This window comes from Microplitis demolitor, chromosome 4 (assembly GCF_026212275.2).
Source record: "Microplitis demolitor isolate Queensland-Clemson2020A chromosome 4, iyMicDemo2.1a, whole genome shotgun sequence".
Classification (NCBI taxonomy): Eukaryota; Metazoa; Arthropoda; class Insecta; order Hymenoptera; family Braconidae; genus Microplitis; species Microplitis demolitor.
Window position 1 is genome coordinate 22,504,507 of NC_068548.1, and position 13,381 is coordinate 22,517,887.

At 29.8% G+C, this 13,381-nt stretch overlaps 1 protein-coding gene across 3 annotated transcripts in view; it reads left to right on the forward strand.

Moving 5' to 3' along the window:
- LOC103577405 (regulating synaptic membrane exocytosis protein 1) overlaps window positions 1-13,381 on the forward strand; it is an 88,840-nt gene that overhangs the window by 16,381 nt on the left and 59,078 nt on the right. For all 3 annotated transcript variants that reach the window (XM_053738427.1, XM_053738429.1, XM_053738428.1), the window contains exon 2: window positions 7,367-7,922. In XM_053738427.1, the coding sequence (XP_053594402.1) occupies window positions 7,887-7,922 (36 nt within the window). In that variant the 5' untranslated portion in view covers window positions 7,367-7,886. The remainder of the gene's footprint in view (window positions 1-7,366; window positions 7,923-13,381) is intronic.

Here is a 13,381-nt window from a genome sequence, read left to right on the forward strand (position 1 = left end):
CGTTGCAACAAAGTAACCGAAGAAAATATGTTTATAGTATAAATAAAAGTGAAAAATAGTAGACAGGGGAATACTTAGTAAATACGTCTATGGATACGTAGAGAAAATGAACAAATTACGCAAAAGTTTATCCGTAATATACGCAAGCTATCTTTTTAGATCTCAGGTGTCTTGCAACCTCTATAAGATCCATATTACCTTAGCAAAACTTTGTTTTTTAATTTATAGATTAGTCTTTTTCATACATAAATTTAGTCAGAGGCCGATGGGTTACAATATATCCTAGACAATATCTCCGACAAAAATATGACAAATAAGTAATTAATCGTATTAGTATTCACAGTCAACATTAGTACCAATGTCCCCTGTTCTCATATATTTAATGTATGTGCATTTACTTTTTAATCTATAAAATAATCTTGTTCATACTTATATATTTATTGAGGTCAATAGCCTTTAATATACATCGTGGGCTCTATGAGCTTATAAAAACTTATAAAAATGCCTCGAGCTCTTTATCGACAAAATCAAACTCTATATCGTTCAAAATATATACGAAAATATTTTCCGTAAGAGTTTTTAATTCAATTCGACAACTTATCCAATAAAAATTTTTTTAAATTTATTTTCAACAAACAAAGTATACATATATATATTTTTTCTTGTAATTAAAAAAAAAAAAAAATGTTTTTTTAGTTTCGAAATACAATTAACTTGAGTACTACGTGTTTTAATTACATTTATAGAAGTTTGTTCTGACGTCAATTACAGTGTCACGTCACACGCAATTAGCAAATGATTACGATTCGAAAAAAGTGATACCTTGTAAATGTTTTATTAGTTTAATTAAAGAAAATAACTATATAAAATTGATTAAAATAAAATTTTCGATTAAATGAAAAAAAAAAAGTACAGTAAATTAATTTTATTTCTTGTTTTACTGCAGTCTTTTTATTTCTATTAATACTTTTTTTAAAGATTAGTAAAAATAGTGTATTGGGTAGAAGATGGCGAAGGGTCAGAGAAATGTGAGCTAGCTTACACTACCGATCAATAGCTACAGGTGGCAGCCATTTCCCTTTACTCACTACATATAGCTTTCTTTCTTTCCTCTCTATCTTTCCATTTCTTCTCTTCTCTTCTCTTCTCTTATTTTCTCTTCTGGAAACGTCTAGTCTCTCAATGTCATACATTGTGCAACGGTATTAGTGTTAACTTTTCCTTGGTGAGAAATAAAAATATCGAGTATCAGAAAATCATTCGTGAAAATTTAATCACAAAAAAAAAAAAAAAAAAAAAAAACTAGAATGCTGCGATTTGAAATTCGTGTAATCCATTTTATGAAAAGTATTTTAAATTTTCGATGCAGTCGTCAGTAATATTATAGGGTTTATTACGTAGGTAATTTATGTGATTACAAGATTAATCTAATCGTCGATTTGTTAATGAGACCTAGTTAATACGAACCAACTAAACAGTTATCATGGAATATTAATATTGTTATTAATGCTTCTATTAAATTTACAAAATAGCGAATGTCTATTTCACTGTACTACATTATTATCATTAGAGAAATGGACACAAAATAGATTAGAATGAAAAAAATTTGTAATTAAACCACCATAAGGTTTTTTTTTTACGATTTTTCAATTTTCAAAATTTATAGAATTTTCTAAAATTTTCCTGACTGTTCATTTTCCCCTAGCCCCTACTAATCTTGAGGGTTTCTTGTATGCTTGCCATGTCCTGAAATACTTCAGTCGGTTTTATAATTTTTTCAAATTTCCCGCCACTAGAATTTTTTTTTTGTGGATTTTAATCAGAGTTTAAATCTTTTTTAAACCCATACTCCAATTATATTTATTAACATTTCTGACAAAAAAAACCATAAGAGCCTTTAAAATAATTAGATCAATATTATAAGTGTAAAAAATAAAAATCCTATTGTTTGATAATTTTCGCAATTATGTAGCAGAAAGTACACGTCGGTTGACCATAAGAAGCTTAGTAACTACCCCATTGGGTACATGAGCTCACAAGGCCGTTTCCTAGGGGTTGTTTTCGCGTGGGAAGTAATTCCGGTTCGCTGCAGTTTACGTCAACTTAATTTAATTTTATATTTTTATTTGACCGCAACATTATTTTACAGCCTTCCTGTTTATTTTCATGCTCACGTTTTTAACTTCCTTCCTTCCCTGCTTACTTACTTATCAGTCTTTTACGTTTCACTTTTCTCTTTTACGTTTCTCGTGGGTTATATTTACTTAGCAATAATTACGAGTAATGTTAAATTTATTCCGTCTTCACTTTACTCCGAGGCTTAGTATTTCTAAGAGATAAAAATATATATCTGTCTGCAGAGTGTAAATGATGCAGTAGTTGGTATTAATGGAAGTTACCGTTAGTGCTTTTTTTTTAACGCAAAGGCAATTGAGTATATCACTTAGACGTAAGAATTCAATTGGAGAGAACGGGAAATGCGTCACTGAATTATAAAAATAAAATTTAAATTTCATCTTTTTCTTTGATTAAATTTTACATTTCATCTTTGGCTGACTAATCAGTCGTGGCCTTTAATTTTATTTTACGCTTCAAGTCTTTCAATTCAAAATCTAATTATAATTATAATAAATAAATATCTCAATTTTCTTTAAATTTCTCAGATCTAATTTCAGCCGTACAAATTTAATGAGTCAGCTAAAAGAAAAATTATTCGAAGAAATGATTCCTCTTTGATCGAGCCATTAAATATTTTATTTCTTCCTCAATTCACTTTTGAAATTTAATATGCAGGTACAATATATATTTTAAGGCACTGAAATCGATCTATAAAAATATATATTTCAGTATCGAAACTGAAAACTTTTTATAACTTTTTTTTCGTTGTCAGATTATATTAAACTTAAAAAGTCAGAAAAAAATTAATTAAATTTCCTCTTATTCGCTATTAAATTATTTATAAAAATAACTCCCGTCATTTTTTTCAATAAAAAAAAAAAAATAATAAGAGCTTGCAGATTTAAATTTATCAGATAATTTTTTATATTGACCCCGCCTGGTAAGTGACCTCAGTGGTCGTTTACTAGTGTAGTTTTTAGTTAAACTCCGGGGAGTCTGTAGTCTGGTGTGATGTAAATGTGGTAGTAATGTAATAGAAGTAAAGGATCTCTTTGTTTAGTAAGCGACTCAAGGGGAGCGAGTGTGTATCTGATCAGCCGCAACAAGTAGTCAAGCTGCGAGACCGAGCGGCCGTCGTCGCGCCACATGACCTCGACATATTCAATCCCATGTTATATATATATATATATATATATATATATATATATACACATTTACAAATATGTGGGTTTATATGTATATATATGTACGAACTTGGAGTATCTGTCAAAACAATCTGGGTGAATTTATTTCAAATAAATAAATAAATTAATTATTATTAAAAATAGTTTACTTGTGGGGTCATTTTCTTTAATGGAGTATAATTAAATAAAAAATAAATTTATCAATGTAATTAATTGGGCCAGGATTTTTGCCTTAATTCAAAAATAACAATTAATAATTAATGGTGTCAAATTTTTGATATTACGGCAAAAATATTGATTGTATAAAAAAATTTTCTAAATAAAAGTTGTTCAAAATTTAATTTTCTGGAAAAAATGTCTCTTATAATTTTTTTTTAGGACTAATAAAAAAGCCGTAATTTCAAAATAAAGATTTTGGTAATTATAAAAAATTTGAATCATTCATTATGAATCTTTATTATTAAAATACGGTGAAACTATTGGTCGTATAAAAAAATCATATAAAACATTTGTTTTAGAAAATTAAATTTCCGACAATTTTTGTCTGAAAACTTTTTTTATAAGATCAATATTTTCGCCTTAATTTCCAATATTTGAAGCATTCATTTCAAAATTAAGTCAAAACTCTTGTCCCTAGTTATTAATTATTTAAGCTAATGAACATTTAATAATTAAACAAATATTTGACAGGCACTTGAAATTGAAAATTGATGTGATAATTAAATAGACATAAATTTGTTATATGTAAGGTCAAAGTTCTCGTTAGAAGCCAATGTCGAGATGTATATAAATTGTGTGTAGACACGAAATATTGCGTTTTAAAGTTATTTTTGAATGAGCGAGTAGGGTGCCGTGTTGATATTACAATCGATAATTTGGAACAAGCCGTGTGCGATTTGTAAGAGGTCATGAGGATGACGCGAGTCGTGTATGTTGGTATGTTTGCGTTACCCTCTTAGAAAGAGGGTAAGGAATAGTAAGAAAATTATAAAAATAAAATTCGTAGAAGCACATGGACATTTGAGAAAACGAGCTTCTGTCAACATGAGAAAAAAATGATGAGGAAGGTTATCGATTTCAATTTATATTTACTTTGCTTGCTGGTTTCATTTTTCGCTTCTTGTACTCTTGACCATCTCATTATAGTTTTCCTTTAGAATATTATGTGCTCTTCGTAACAAATTGTGTATCATAGTTTGTATACTGTTTTTTTTTATTTGCTCTTGAGGTAGTTTATTATTTTGTTCAATACAAATTCAAAGGTATTTTTTATTATTGATAGAATCGCTTGATTAACTGGATATAGATTTATTTTTTATAGCAAATAGATTGCTAATTTTTTTTTATGATTTACAATTCGGTGTATTGATGAAAAATTAATCGAAGTCGAAGAATGTATGGATGTTATTGATGGGAAATGAAATATCAGAGGAACATTTAATAGAAGAGTATATTATTTGCTTCCTATTTTTTTTTTGACTATACTTTAATGAAAATGTACTTGGTTTATTTAATATTTTTTATTCAACTGTTGTGTTGTTTTTTTCCATTTGAAAAGAGATGTTTGTTTGTCAAGCAGCCTGGTCAGTTTTATATAGCGGAAAATATAAATCGATGGGATAATAATTATTGAAATGGTTTTTTTTTGTTTTGGAAAACAATATTGATTAATTTTTAATATATATAATCTATATATAAAATATAATTCGCATCGAAATATTAATTTAACTTTAAACAGATTCGATTGCAGTGGTTTTGGAATTTCGTTATTTAACGTAATATTCGAGTGAGTTATTATTGAGAACAATATTTATAATTAAAATTAATTTTCACGTGGGTTAAAGTGAATCTCTTTGCCGCATGACAAATGTTTGTTAGCATTAATTTATATCTTCTAACTACGACTATTACGTCATCGTCCTACACTCGCAGAGACTCGTACACTTGTGTTCAAATGTACATATTCATTTACTAATTACTTCTTTTACTAACTCAATATTTGATCTTACTCAATTCCAAATGTTTATATTTATCCAACTTCCCACACCGGAAACAAAATAAAGTACTCACATTAATAATTTACTTTAAAAATTAAAATTAAAATTTTTCCTTTTTAAATTATTTACCATTCGTCAGTTCATTCTCCGATACTTCAAAACCTGAAGCATGTAACACAAAAATCAAACCCAACCTATCAAAACCAAAAGTCAGTTGTCCCTAAAATCCTTCGACACACCCAACATATTTTACCCCAACATTTTTGTGTTCATCAATCACACTCTCGACAATTTTCATCCCCGAAATCCCACATAACATCTTAATAACCACCTAAACATCCATTTATCACTTGAAATTAATAAATAATAAACCGTAAATAATTACCCTAATTAAGTCGTATTAAAAGCGCGGTCACTTTTGGTGGGTTCCTAAGGTTAACTTGGCTACGTAATCAGATTGTAATTAATGGTAAGCCAAGAATAACGAGCACAAATTCCCAGGAAACTACGTGGATCCTTAATTTGCTTTCTCTCTCTCTCTCTCTCTCACTACATATATATATATATATATATATATATATATATATATATATATATATATATATAATGCTGAAAATTTATTTCTACCACTAGTGCGAACGTTGTTCAATTTGTTATAACTGCCAAGAGATCTACATACTTGTTCGTTTCACTTAATCTTGAATATATAATGTCACATATGTGTTCTTCACTAAATAATAATAATTATTATTATTATAATTAGTACTTTAGCCTCCTCTGATTTTTATTCGTTGATTGAAGTAAATCATATTTATGAAAATTGAAATTTCCCTCAGAGAAACCAATTTTTTATGCTGTAGTTTCAAGAATATTTTCAAATATTCTTGACAGATTATTTCAAAATTTTTCAAGAAGTAAAAAAAATTTTTTCGTGTTTAGAATAATTATATAATTTTTCGGATTATTTCCAAAAGTTGACATTTTTCCTAAAGTTCTATGAAAATTTCTAGAATATTCTGAAAAATCATCTTCTGTTATAAAAGTCTTAAATTTTTGGGAATATTTTAAAAGATTTCTAAATGTATACAATTCTTAAGATCTTCAAATTTCCTGCACTGTATCAAAAAAATGATAATTTAAAATTTTTTCAAATTGAAATTTCATATTTTTAAATTCTAAATATTTCGTGTTGCATTTTAAATTTCCCGAAATATTTCAGAAAGTTCAAAAATGATTAAGAACGTGTTCGAATGTTTCAGTCATTTCCGTAATCTTGTAGACCACATTTGAATTTATTTTCGCGCGCAATTTAAATTGTGTGCACTAGTATAATGATAATAACAAAAACAAAAGTAAAATAATGGAAGTAAAATAAGAGATAAACGGGATACTAATGAGGAAAGTTAACGCGTCTGTTCACTTGACGGAGAATCTAAATGGCTTGGTAACACTGTTGATTGTTTATATAATATATTTATGCACAGTACGATGTACTTTCTACAGTTCGATTGTTAACATTTCCAAACAATCATGTTACCTATGCTCGTAACAATCCAATTGTAAATTAACATTTATTTATATATGGTAATATCATGTAAAGTATGCAAATGAATTGTCCTCACGTAATTCTATCTGTCGGTTTGGTCTTCTCTCATTCATGTACTGGGTATATTACTATCAAATCTAGTAGTATAGTATAGTGTAGTGTAGTCTAGTGCGATTTTGCGTTCAAAATGTCATCTAAATATTCCAATATGACATTTCCTCATGTCAAGTATACAGAAATTGGAAAAAAAAAAATAAATTATCGTTTCGTAATTTATTTGTGAGCTAAAAAAAAATTATTGAATAAAAAAAAATACTCGTTTTATTTTTATTGATTATATTTTTTTTTCTGCGACGTTGATATAAAATAATGCTGGAAAAAAAATTCATTAGATTTAAAATAAAAAAAAAAAGAAAAAAATTAATTAGTGAAAGAAATGAAATTTTATTAGTTTAATTTTTTATAATAAAAATTTCACTTTATGAGTGAAAATAATAATTTATTTTTTTTTATGTTGATAGATTTGATGTGAGAAGAAAATAAACAAGGAAGGAAAGGAAAAATAAAGAGAAAGTTAAAATATCACGTAATACACGGAAGTAATGCTTATGAGGATCCTGATGTTCGGAAGGTCACATTTAGGAAAGCCAGACGTGAGTCAAAATCGTAAGAGGGAAAATCACCAAAGTACGACATTAGGGCACTGTCGTTAGGTCACAGGAAACTAGAAGATAAAAAGTTAAAAAAAGAGGAGCCAGAAGAAGGAAAAAAAATAGTAAGCTGTCTGAGAGGATAAATTGTTAAAGCAGTGAGGTAGCCCGCCGGCATTTATGACCGTCTTCGGGCATCAACAGGACGTCAGAGCGTCGTCCTGGTGGCCGCTTATTATTGACACGTCTTGAGATTTTTTTCTTTGAACCGCCAACTGGCATTTAACTCACCTCAAACGACAAGAAAATTTAATATTTCTGGCTTTACTCTAAATTTAATTGTCTGTCGACAGTTTAGAAAAATAAGTGGGACTTTATTTCAAAATTCAAAATGTTGCCGACAAACGTTATGTCCTTCATGAAAAAGGTGAGTTATTTTTTAAATTCATTTAAATATTTTTTTTTCCCGCCAATTTTTAAAATTCAAAATTTCGTCATTCAAATTCTTAATTGCGATTTTTTAAAATTAAAAACAAATGTCACTTGTAAAAATAACTGATTTTTTTTGCTGGCAACAAAATTTCGTTTAAATTGTCATTTAAGAAATAAAAAAAAGGCTAATCGGTTGGTGCAGTGCTGTGCCTTAAATTAAGTCGCCTTCGATTGATTTACACCTACGGACGTATCTCGGTCGCACGCGAAACAATAAATTCCCAACCGCCCATTCCGGCCACCCCTTGAATAGCTTCAGATCACCAAAATACCAACCGCTACAATCTTCACTTAAGAGTGACCTAAATACCCGTGTGATTGCGTTAACCTTTTTTTCTATTCCACTTTATATTTTTAATTAATTGCTCCGAGCACTAAAAGACCAGCACTCTGTCTTATCTTTATTAGATAGTAAAAGAGATAAGAAAAATTTTTTCTTTCTCTATTTATTCAAGTTACTTTCCGCACTCTATTCCTTGTCAACCATATTCAATTTTATTTTCTTTAGCTTTTAATACTTTTTTTTTCTTTTCAATATCTATCGTATCATTTCCAACGTCTTATCTCAATCGTGCATTACTTCAAGGCATTCCCGCAGTACTAGGTAATGTCCTTGCTCTCATTTCTTTGTGAATCATCTGCGAATCCTTTACTCCAACATTTTTTACAGATTGTTATTATTACCATTATTATTATTTTATCTTTTTTAGTAATAAAATTGATTAGACTTTTTATGTCAGCACAAACATCTGAGAAAAATATTATCAATTTAATTATTTTGTAAATTAAATTTTTTAATTGAAAATAAATTACAAAAGGGTTTAGTGAAGTCGAATTTTTAAAAAAGGTAATAAATGTTGAAATTACCAAAAAAATATTTTATTTTACTAAAAGTAGGGGATGGAAATTTTAAAAAATTTGGACAGGTCATTTTGATCCAGTCGTAAAAATTCAATTTTTAAATTTTTAGTAAATTTGAATATTTTTATTTTGAGAAATTTCGATCAGAATCGCTGTCTAAGAAATCTCATAGAAATTCGATAGAAAATTTCGACCCATGGTTCAAATTTGAGGAAAAAATTTTTTTCATCACTTCTATGGGTTAGAATTCTTCTAGAAGACTTATTCGATACCCCAGAGGTCTTCCAACCTTCAACGGACGCCTTAATTTTGGTCAAAATCGCCGTTTCAGAAGCCAACCGTTTTAAAATTTTTTTTTTTTTGTGATAAACTCCAATTTATATAAGAAAAAAAAATACAATGTTCTTTGAACAAAAAAAAAATATTAGTATGTAAAAAAATGCTGTTAGTCAAAGTGTCTTACAAATGATTTATTTAAAATCACTTTAAGGTTTCACCCCAATTTAAAAACATTGCAGGTACTTTTTAAAGAGCTGTAAGCTTTTAAAACGTGACTAAAATGTATTTAAAATGGAAATAATACGTTTAGACATTTTAAATTAAATTACTTGACAAAGTTGAGATTTACAGTCTATGAATTCGTTCTCGAATACCGATTTCCTAATAGAGAGAATCTCTTTTATCTTTTGCCGAGCAGAAGTAAATTAAAATAAAAATAGTAAAAGAAATAAAGCAATTAAAAGTAATCAATAAAGAAGGTATAGATAACGGCTGTAATTAATGTCGTTTAATTTTGAATAAGCCACTCTATGAATGATAAGACATAATACAGGAAAGTAAGGAGAAACTATGAACAACTCAAGTTATACTAGAGTAGGGGAGATGGGCGATGGGAGATGAGATGAAATGAGACGAGATGAGTATCGATGAAGAGTCTTATCGATTTATCGAGGAAATGTCGATTGGTGTGATAATTGGAGTGAAGGAGGTGAATTCTACTACAAAGTCCTTTACTTGCCCGATGCTCTCGATCCAACCAAACTCTCCATAGACTGCTTCGAATGTCAGATAGTTGCCCGCGGAATTTCACTCATCCTTAGGTTACGTGACTCGAAATGTTGGCGTTTCAACTAATCGCTAATGACACGCACACTTGCTTCTCTTTATATATAATCTGTCATTCAAAATTATATCAATATCATGCCAACACGTGTGTATAGACATAGGGGAGATCGAGGCATGACGGACCCCTTCATAAATCCTCTAAAAAAAAAATTTTATTCGTCATCATCATATTTTCATGAACTTTGACATATTAGTGATGTTCTAGAGCGATACGAGCTATCAGAGATCGTCAGACCCCGCAAAAAAATTTCAACAAAATAACTTTTATTTCCTTACCACCAGGGGACGGTCGTACCCCGAAATTTCTTTTTTTTTTTTTTCTTAAATTATGATGAATGTATTAGGAATAGATCTAAAGAACCTGCACCTGACAAAAAATAAATATCGGCTCGAAGGTGCCGTCATGCTTCGTTCTCCCCTACATATATATGTATCTATTATACTCATATTGATACTGACGAATCCGATTATTTGGTGATACTGATTTTCTCTACTATCCAATTTTCTCTTGCTCATCTCCAGTGATTTATTAGACGAGATTATTTATAATCTTTATGTGTAGCGATAGCGATATAGAGATAGGGAGGAATTGATTCGCTCTCGAGTTGTGTATCGAATATCCGGAACAAATATTTTTGTAAATCAGGAAGGAAAAAAATATTACAGCCATTTCTTTGTCTGATGTAGAACAGGTATTGCGGGGTTTTATTACCTATTTTTCACGCAGCACACATAAATTGAGGGTATGCTTGATGAATAGAAACATGCGAGGGTAAAATATACTGGGTTTAATATAATATATATATGGGAATTTCAGTGACTTTTATTCTGTCGGTTGTAATGGCTTGGATAAGATTTTTTTGTTTTACTTTTTGGAGATTTTTATAAATCGCTTGCATTAACTGACTGATGGAAATTTCTGCCAGAGTATTTTTGAATTTTAAAATATTGACAGTGAATAGTAAAATCCCTTATGGAAAATAATATTTACATAAAATATTTGAAAAAGAAAACATTTTTTAAGAAAAATTTTAGTCGTTTGAAGTATTTATTGAATAAATATTGCAAATATGGATGAAATAAGTAAAAAAAATAGAGAACTTTGATATTTGGTTGTAAACATCTTTTCCATCATTGAATACCTAAATAACTGTAGACCGACTTAGAATAGCTTAAAGTACTAAATTTTTTCCTCTATGAATTATGAATATATTTACATTATATACTTCTACATATATTTTAAACGTGGAGTTAGTCTCTGGAAAAAAACCGCTTTAACATAAATACTTCTAAAGTCACTGGACTGGTCAGTAAGCTGTAGGAATTCTGTACCACAATTTCTCTTTAGGTCTTTTTGTATCGCTATAAAAAGTAGCCGAAGAATTCGAGCGATCAACTGATGTTTTTCAAAGCTCATACAACTCAGGAGCTAGAAATGCCGCTAGGCTTGAATGTTTTTATGTGCGCTACAGAGGCATATAAAATAGAATCACTCTTATGATTCCATGTCGCGGAAAATTTTCATGCATGTAAAAAGGAGCTTGAGGAATTTCAGTCATGCTATTTTACGTTACGGCTGATTGATAGCTACTAATAAGGCTAAATTTAAATACCGATTTGTGATATGATAAGTAAATTTCCTGGGGGATGAAAAAAATGAAATGAATGAGTGAGTTTTAATTTTTAAAATAAATTATTAATGTGAGTACTTTATTTTGTTTCCGGTGTGGGAAGTTGGATAAATATAAACATTTGGAATTGAGTAAGATCAAATATTAAGTTAGTAAAAGAAGTAATTAGTAAATGAATATGTACATTTGAAAACAAGTGTACGAGTCTCTGCGAGTGTAGGACGATGACGTAATAGTCGTAGTTAGAAGATATAAATTAATGCTAACAAACATTTGTCATGCGGCAAAGAGATTCACTTTAACCCACGTGAAAATTAATTTTAATTATAAATATTGTTCTCAATAATAACTCACTCGAATATTACGTTAAATAACGAAATTCCAAAACCACTGCAATCGAATCTGTTTAAAGTTAAATTAATATTTCGATGCGAATTATATTTTATATATAGATTATATATATTAAAAATTAATCAATATTGTTTTCCAAAACAAAAAAAACCATTTCAATAATTATTATCCCATCGATTTATATTTTCCGCTGTATAAAACTGACCAGGCTGCTTGACAAACAAACATCTCTTCTCAAATGGAAAAAAACAACACAACAGTTGAATAAAAAATATTAAATAAACCAAGTACATTTTCATTAAAGTATAGTCAAAAAAAAAAAATAGGAAGCAAATAATATACTCTTCTATTAAATGTTCCTCTGATATTTCATTTCCCATCAATAACATCCATACATACCTCGGCTCCAATTTATTTCTCATCAATACGCCGAATTATAAACCATGAAAAAAGCTCAATACCGATGTTAAATTAATAAAATAGCTTTGCCAGTCCAACGTGAATTGTAATCCGCTCAATTGATACCCGAGTTGTGAGTTTATGGAACCAATAAAAAAATAAAACCAGATATTTAGTCAACAGTATAAGTGGCAACAGCCAAACGATAGTAAGTAAATACCAGACATTATAAATTCCTGGCAGCAATCCAGTGACTTGACTGAATAATACCCAGGTAATAGGCACTATAGAAACCAAGTGGAGTTGCAGAGAGTCTGGTCTTGGGGTTTAGATTCTGAAAGGACCGCGTCCTCCCCATTCCTGTATACTGGCATCTCGCCAGGCATTCTACTCCCAATTTACATCACGATTCCGAGATTGGCTTTTGCTCAGTCCATCTCCAGCTGGCCAACCTCTTTACCTCTACATTAATCCCACATCTCCATCTTCCATTCCTCGTCCTACATCCTTCGTCATTCGTGCTCATCATCAACAGCCGGTGCTTCTCCACCTCATCCGTCTCCTTTTGCGCCAACCTTGAATCGTTTTCCACGACCCTGGACTCTGGACCTTATCAATAAATATCTCATTGTTCCCACTCTTGTCCATTCATGTTATTACATTGTACAACGTATAAAACACTCGTTTTATTGTCACTACAAAAGCCCATTTACTTACGAGAACAATACCGACAAGACATGAAATTATTTCCAGATTCTCGTTCGGCCACATCAAGTATTTTGATAACATTCTATTCATTGGACTTCACCCAGTGTTCCAGTAGCCTAGTGTCTACTACTTTGGCGAGTAGCCTGTAATCTGTAGTCTGTAGTATATAATCTATCCTAGGGTACATGTAATATCAGGGCTTAATATTATCCATTCGATGGCTGATCGAACGTGAGCATGGACTTTATCAACGCTCTGAAGCTTATATCATGCTTCATAGATTATATACGTAGTACTTCATCAAAGTCGATCACTCGAT